The sequence below is a fragment of the Chiloscyllium plagiosum genome, chromosome 11 (assembly GCF_004010195.1).
Source record: "Chiloscyllium plagiosum isolate BGI_BamShark_2017 chromosome 11, ASM401019v2, whole genome shotgun sequence".
Taxonomy (NCBI): domain Eukaryota; kingdom Metazoa; phylum Chordata; class Chondrichthyes; order Orectolobiformes; family Hemiscylliidae; genus Chiloscyllium; species Chiloscyllium plagiosum.
In genome coordinates this window covers 48880863-48889304 of record NC_057720.1, presented here as the reverse complement: position 1 = coordinate 48889304, position 8442 = coordinate 48880863, and the positions used below count along the sequence as shown (strand labels likewise).

The following is an 8442-nucleotide window of genomic DNA, read 5'->3' as shown; positions in this document are numbered from 1 at the left end:
TCTTCATCCCCTCCCCCACTCACCCATTGTACTCTATGCTACTTTCTCCCCACCCCCACCCTCCTCTAGCTTATCTCTCCACGCTCCAGGTTCTCTGCCTTTATTCCTGATGAAGGGCTTTTGCCCGAAACGTCGAGTTCGAAGCTCCTTGGATGCTGCCTGAACTGCTGTGCTCTTCCAGCACCACTAATCCAGAATCTGGTTTCCAGCATCGGCAGTAATTGTTTTTACCTCTTTAATTTTATATGCTAATATCTTACATGGAACCTTATCCAAAGCCTTCTGAAAATCCAAGTAAATTATTTCTACTCGCTCCCCCGATCTTTACCAGTTACATCCTTGAAAAATTCCAGGAGATTTGTTAAGCTTGATTTCCCTTTTGTTAATCCATCCTGACTGTCCAATCCTGCCACTGCAGTCCAAGTGTTCTGCTGCTATTAATCTTTTATAAGGACTCTAGTATTCCCCTACTGCTGATGTCAGGTGATCTGCTCTGGATTCTCCTGTTCCCTGGATGCTGCCTGACCTGCTGCGCTTTTCCAGCAACACATTTTCAGCTCTGATCTCCAGCATCTGCAGTCCTCACTTTCTCCTCAAGTAAAAGTTAAGGTCTAGGCTATCTTCTTAAGATATTTTGAGGGGGTCTTGTCTGGTCCATAACAACTGGGGTATGGATTATTGGGTGGTGTGGATTTATCTGCCTTCAATCCCATCAATTTCCCCATCAGTATTGCTTTTCTAATACTAATTTCTTTCAGTTACTCCCTCTCACTAGGCACTGCATTCCACAACATTTTTGGGATGTCATTTATTTTTGCTTTTGTGAGGTTAGTACCCACATGTATATTTAATTTGTCTGCCATCTCTTTGTTCCCTATTATAACTTCCCTGTTTCTGACTTCATTAAAATGAAGTTTTGTCTTCGCTAATCCTTTTCTCTTCACATATCTTTAAAAGCTTTTACAATTGGTTTTAATGCTCCCGGCAAACTTACTTTCAGACTTCATTATCCTCCTCTTAATAAATCCCTTTGTCCTCTTTTGCTGAGATCGAGCAAGCATGACCCAGTCAGGGCCTATGGGCAGGCTGCCAGATTGATTAAATCTCTGATCTAACAGAAGCCAGCAGAACAATGGCTCACTAACATGATCTCAGGTTTTTCTATACCAGGTTTTTCCTATCCAACTATTGACCCATATGAATCAAGGCAAACACTTGGGGAGGAGTGAAATACATTTTTAAAAAAGTATTGTAAAAATGAGAAAGAAAACTAACCTAAGTAACTCATGTGAGAACGTATAAAAATGTTCATCAAAGCTTATGAGAGAAAAAAAGCCCAGGGGTTTGTTGTGTAAGAGTTTTAGGACGCTGGTCTAATGAGGTTTCAGGGCAATTCATCCAAGGGCATAAATGTTCAATGTGAGCAGAATTGGATAGAAAGAAAATAGTTCAAAATGGAAGACTGTTACAGTTCACAGAGCAGTCTCTTAACAATGTAACAATGAGTTCAGAACCTGGTATCTCTCAGAATGTTATGAATATAATATGCAATAGAGTTTTGCAGAAACTGAAACTTGAAACACCTGCAGAGACCTTTTATTCAGCTTGTCGACACTCCATAGACACCATTTGTATGGTTTTTTGATCTCTCTGTCTACAAATTCTGTGCTTGTGTGTTTCTCTCTCACTTCACTTGATGAGGGGACAATTCTCTGAAAGCTTGTGATTACAACTAAGCCTGTTGGACTATAGACTGGTGTTGGCCGACTTCTGACTTTGAACCCAGACTGTCAGGTGTGGCCCTAGTGCCACACAACAAAAGACAAACAATCCGGACTGACTGGAACCCAAGCTCCCCAAACCGACAGCAGGCCAAGCAGTTGGATTCCATGCTCTGGGCTGAATGGAATATACCCTTGCTCCAATTAAGTTTCCTCTCATTCACAACTCATGGTTCCTTGCTCCTTGGACACTGTTCATCTCTGTACCAGAATCATGGGAATGTCATTCAAACATTGCCACCCTCTATCTTTACCGCTCTGGTGGTTCCATATCCTTCAGCCCAAACAAATACCCATTCACCGTATAAACAATACCCTGCCTTTCATGCATAGGCTGCCACCTTTTTCATTTATCAGTTGGGCTTTAAAATCATCCAGGCAGACAATCTACATTCCCTTTTGAAAAGTTGACTGGACTGGAGAACTTACAGTGTAAGTGAAAGGAAGCTTCATTTAAAGTTGTGCTGTTAAAAGGAAAAGCAGCTAGTACTTATCCCAAAATACAGAATGAAGTGCCAGACACACATCACCAATCCTGGAGTTAAGTATCCCCCATTATGGGTAGGGAGTGTATTGGTCTTTGTTATGGAAATAACATTGGGTTCATGCAGTCCTGTATAGACCAAGGCATGAAATAAATCACTGATAAAAGAGCTATTAAACACTTGGTGATTCAGCAGTGTGACAACAAGAGTGAAACTTGAGAGAGGAATCAAGTTGAAAGGAAAACAAGACCATTGCCTGGTCACTGCATAAGGAAGAAGGATGGAGACTGATGACTTCAAGATCCAGGCTTAAAATTAACAGAGATAACCGCGAGTTGTTTGGTGATTGCAAGCTTCATTCAAATCATAGAGCAGTTTATAGTGGAGAAATGTTAAATTGCAGTCAAATCACAGATGTGGTCATTTGTTTAAGTTTCAATCAATAATTGTAAAGAGGTTTTGTGTTAAATTCCACACAAATGACGGGAAGACCAATACTTGGGAGACAATCTGAGTTCAATAATTGAACAAATATGATGTTGAGCCAAATCTCTTTTTGTGCATATTTTGTCTCACAATTCCTGTAGTCCAAAGGCTATATTAAAGGGGAGCTTGCAGGAATGGAAACCCTTTCTCGTTTCTTAACCCATACTTTCTCAACCGCCAATCATTTTTTCTGTATTATTGTTTCTAAAACTTTGCCATTCCCAATATCTGGCTGACCGGCCAATAGTTACCAGACTTGTCTCTGTCACTTTTTTGAACAACAGTATAACATTTCTAATCCTCCATACCTCTGGCATATCTCTATAAATAAGAAAGATCAGCAGATTGTGGCTGAAATCGTTGCAATTTACATCTCTGCTTCTGTTGGCAACCTATGATGTACCCTATCCAGACCCTGGGAGTCTTTCTACATTAGGAGCTATAAATACTGTAATTGTTTTAATCTCTTTATTAATATTTAATCAACCCAATTTCCCCACAACCTCCTCCTGTATTGGGGCATAGGCAGATCCTCTTCTGTAGAAATTTCACCAGCGTACCATATAATTTTACTGTACTTAGTACTATCCATATACCAAATTACACATTCTGTGGACGTACATGAAGTCAGTTTATGAGCTTGGAACTGAACAGAGATGTCCAAACTTGTGCCACTGGACTTTGTTTCTCCATTTCAGAGAGTTAACCATGTTCCATTAGTGAAATTGTCAAACACCTTTGCTTCCAGCTACCAACCAGAACCCTTCCTTCCAGCTACCAACTGGATTCAATCCTCCCATCGACCTACCAGGTCATGCCCTCTACCTGTGTTCACCTATCCCTACCACACCACCACACCCCTTCCCTACCCAAAACTCTTCCCCACCAGCCTCCCTTAACCTTTATCTGCAGCTCCCCCCATACCCACCACCAATCCTGAAGAAGGGTTACATCCAAAACATTAACTTCTCTATTTCCTGATGCTGCCTGGCTTGCTGTGCTTTTCCAGCCTCCTGCTCGTCTACCTTGGATTTCAACATCTGCATTTTTTTGTGTCTCTGTTTAAATTAGAAGCCTGGCATCATCAAAATCTCAGTCGAAAGCATCATCAGTAATTCTGAATGAATACAGAAAGTGCATAAATGTAATAAAAATATGTGTATTTCATATCATTATTCACATTTTTAAATTTATAAAGTTTATAAAGCAACTCATTTACAAGAGGAAAGTACTTGATTTGAATCCTCTAAATGTTAGAATTAGAAAAGATCAGCTTCAGTATTTGAAATTGAATTGTTTGACAAAATGCATGAAACCTGTTTTGCATTACAACATATTCAAAAAGACAGGTATGGGGATATTTCAGTTTGATTTTTATACAACATGGCATTTATGAAGTTTAAGATTACTTACCTGAGGAGTTAATTTTCCAACTCGTTGTGTTATAGGTTCATTCAGTACAACCTCGACCTTGCAGGAGTCTTTGGTTTTGGGAATGTTGAACTGCAGGTCATTGTCTGTCACGTATGTATGTTGCCCCCTACCAACTATAATCCCTCCATTCAGTTGAACAAGTCCATCTGCCTCAGTGTGTGGGATGTAGAAAATTATCAGAGTTAACAAACTTAGAAGCATCTTTATTCTAAAAGTTTTTTTGAACAAATCATCCTTCGGAGGAATCAATATTAGATGAAAATAATGTGTGCAATCAGTAGAGGAAGAAGCTTAAATGCAAAATGAGGAACAAAAGCTGTAAAGATTTCCCAATTTGTGCAGGTCAGATTGAGGCAAGGTGACTTCCAGTTGTTATCCACTTCCCTGAATAAAGTCCAACATGGGTTTTTGTTTTGTAATTTCCTCACTCAGCAGTCACAGGGCTCCCATGCCTGCACAATGCATGAACTGTTTCTTTTGATTCCAACTTTCAGGTGGATCTGTATCTGTCTGTGAAATAAATAAAAGTTTGAATGGCTCAGGATATTTGAAACATTTCACAAACATTTTTACCGTTTACTTTACAGAAAAGGATCAGAACAAAATATTTTTAAGACCATAGGACATAGGAACAGAGAAGGTTTTTTGGCCAATTCTATCATTCAATGAGATCATGAGATCATAGTGATCTTATAATTCTCAATTTCACTTTCTTACCTTTTCCCATAATTCTTGATTGCCTTACTGGTTAAAAAATCTGTCCATCTGCACCTTGAATATACTGAATGGCTCAGCCTTGTTAGCCCTCTGTGGTAAAGAATTCCACAGATTCACTATCATCTGAAAGAAGAAATTTATTCTTATGTTTGTCATAAATGGGAAATACCATATTCTGAGATTATGTTTAGGAGAAAATGAGGACTGCAGATGCTGGAGATCCAAGTCAAAAAGTGTGGCACTGGAAAAACACAGCAGGTCAGGCAGCATCCGAGGAACAAGAGACTCGTTGTTTCAGGCATAAGCCGTTCATCAGGAATGTGGGGGTGCGGGGTGGTGCTAAGTGGGCTGAGAGATAAATGGGAGGAGTGTGGGGCTTGGGGGAAGGTAGCTGGGCATACTATGGGGAGATGAAGGTGGGGAGTGATAGTGATTAGTCAGAGTGGAGGGTGGAGTGGATAGGTGGGATGGAAGATGGACAGGTGGGACAGTTCAGGAGGGCGGTGCCGAGTTGGAAGGTTGGATCTGGGATATGGTGGGGGGAGCAGAGATGAGGAAACTGATGAAATCGACATTGATGCCCTGTGGTTGGAAGGCCTCAAGGTGGAAGATGAGACATTCTTCCTCCAGGCATCGGGTGGCTTTGATTTGGCGGTGGCTGACTCCTAGGACTTGCATGGCCTTGGCAGAGGCGGAGAGGAAGGTAAAGTGGTCGGCGACCTGGGGTAGTTGGGGGGGGGGGGGGGTATGGTAGTTGTTGCGTGCATGTGTTCCGAGATGTTCTCTGAACGGTTCTGCTTTTCCAGCGCCACACTTCGAGATTATGTCGTCTGGTCCTCGATTGATGCCCACAGGGGGCATCAACATCTACATATCTACCCTATCAAGCCCCCTAAGAATCTTATATGTTTCAATAAGGTTTCCTCTCTTTCTTCTTTAACACATTGAGTACAAGCCCACCCTCCTCAACATCTCCCCATAAAGAAATCTCTCCATTCCTGGAAATAACGTAGTGAAAATTCTGTCAACTTCCAATGTCAGCATATCTTAGATAAGGGGATAAATCTGTCTGCAATATTCTAAATGTCGTCTGCATAATGCCTCATGATGTTTTAGCAAGACTTTTGCAATTTTATATTTGAGTCCCTTTGAAATTAAGATCAATAACCCATTTGACTTCCCTAATACTTGCTGAACTTGGATTCTAGTTTTCTGTGATTCATGCTGGAAGTAGGGCTTATGCCCGAAACGTCGATTCTCCTGTTCATTGGATGCTGCCTGACCTGCTGCACTTTTCCAGCAACACATTTTCAGCTCTGATCTCCAGCATCTGCAGCCCTCACTTTCTCCTCTTCTGTGATTCATGCACTAGCATCCCTGACTCCCTTTGTGTGACAGCTTTCTGCAATCTATCTCCATTTAAATAATATTCAGCACTTCTATGAATTTTTACCAAAGTGTATAACCTCATATTTCCCTACACTATATTCCATTTGCCAAGTTTTTGCCCACTCACTTAAACCTCTGAAAACTCTGTGTCATCCTCAGCATTGGAGCTTGACCCTATTTTTGTAACAATTTTATGTTAATTTTTGTTTTTAAAGCAAAATCCCCATGCCAGCCTATGCCAATTAATACACTTTACACACCAACATGTAGGAGAAAGTGAGGACTTTGTGCTCCAGTTTTCTGCAATCTATCTCCATTTAAATAATATTCAGTATTTCTATTAATTTTTGCCAAAGTGCATAACCTGACATTTTCCTATACTATATTCCCACTTGCCAAGTTTTTGCTGACTCACTTAACCTTTTGTATCCCTCAGAAGACTCTGTGTCATCCTCACCACTGGAGTTTGCACCTATTTTTGTACCAGTTTGCTGTTAATTTTTGTTTTTCAAGAAAACTCCCCTATGCCACTTAATACACTTTACACACCAACATGTAGGAGAAAGCAAGGACTGCAGATGCTAGAGATCAGAATCGAAAAATGTGGCATCGGAAAAGCACAGCAGGTCAGGCAGCATCCAAGGAGCAGGAGTGTTGATGTTTCAGGCATAATCCCTTCATCAGGAATGTGAGGATTGGGTCGACGGAGGAGGCTGAGAGATAAATAGAAGGGTGAGGCTGGGAGTGAGGTAAAGGCAGCTGGGAAGGCGATAGGTAGATGCAGGTTGGGGGGTGATTGTGATAGGTCAGTGGGGAGCATGGACCGGATAGGGGGAAGGAAGGTGGACAGTTAGGACAGGTCAAGAGGGCTGTGCTGAGTTTGAGGGTTGGATCTGGTGGGGGCAGGGGAGATCAACACGTACCTCCAATGCCACGCACCTCAATACCACCCCCCCCCCCAACAAGACTCCATGCCAAACTCTGACTGTTGGCTCTTCATCAAACCTTTCACAGCTTAGTGGTAACTCCATGCCAACTCATTTTCCCCACCTAGCAACATATAACTTTTCATCTCTCATGCAACTTACCTAATATACACGTTGGGGCAAACTCAGGACTTTTACACAGATGTGAAAGGAAAAGCTCTATTAAATAAATTAAGTATGCTGCAGACTTCATTATAGTGAGAAAAACACTTACACTCATAAAAGCATGAATTACTTTTAAATTCCTTCACCACAATAAATTCTTACAAAAGGTATTTAGATTACATTACAGCGTGGAAACAGGCCCTTCGGCCCAACAAGTCCACACCGACCCACCGAAGCCCAACCCACCCATGCCCCTACATTTACCCCTTACCTAACACTACGGGCAATTTAGCATGGCCAATTCACCTAACCTGCACATCTTTGGACTGTGGGAGGAAACCGGAGCACCCGGAGGAAACCCATGCAGACACAGGGAGAAAGTGCAAACTCCACACAGTCGCCTGAGACGGGAATTGAACCCAGTACTCAGGCGCTGTGAGGCAGCAGTGCTCACCACTGTGCCACCGTGCCGCCCACTGCAACTAGCATTCTAGATCAAAATGTTCAAAATCTCATGTAGCTGTCAATCAAACTATTAAACTATCGCCAGACCACAACAACACGACGAGAATGCCAAAATGGTTGATTTTTTTTGTGCACTCCACGATGATAATGGAACCAAGTGAAATCAGTCATGCTACACTAATCTGGGAATGGAAATCCTTTGATTAATGTCACTATTTTGAAATGGAAAACATTTTTAAATGAACTCTTTGGATATTCTTCTTCAAAAGTTAAAGAGGCTGGGGTTTTAAAAGCCTTCACTGTCTTTATAGAGTCTTGACAGTGCTTTGACAGTCTCAAAATGTTTCTGCATTTCTTTCCACATGTATATCTAATTTTAAGAATCCCAAAGAGTACCTGACCTCTCTCAAAGGGTCAACCCCACTGGTCCTCACCTACCACCCCACCAATCTCCATGTACAGCGCATCATCCGCCGTCATTTCCGCCACCTCCAAACGGACCCCACCACCAAGGATATATTTCCCTCCCCTCCCCATCAGCATTCCGTAAAGACCACCCCCTCCGTGACTCCCTCGTCAAATCCACACCCCCCA

The 8442-nt window shown here is 41.8% G+C and overlaps 1 protein-coding gene across 4 annotated transcripts in view; it reads right to left on the bottom strand.

The window, feature by feature from the left end:
• Positions 1-8442, bottom strand: part of frem1b (Fras1 related extracellular matrix 1b) — a 188441-nt gene that overhangs the window by 150827 nt on the left and 29172 nt on the right. For 3 of the 4 annotated variants that reach the window (XR_006312980.1, XM_043699276.1, XM_043699278.1), the window contains exon 2: positions 4166-4696. Coding sequence is in view for 3 of the 4 variants with exons in the window: in XM_043699276.1 (XP_043555211.1) it covers positions 4166-4387 (222 nt within the window). In the remaining variant the exon portion in view is untranslated. Of the gene's footprint in view, positions 1-4165; positions 4697-4903; positions 4998-8442 lie in introns of those variants that run through there. The other variant, XM_043699277.1, reaches the window with a different exon arrangement.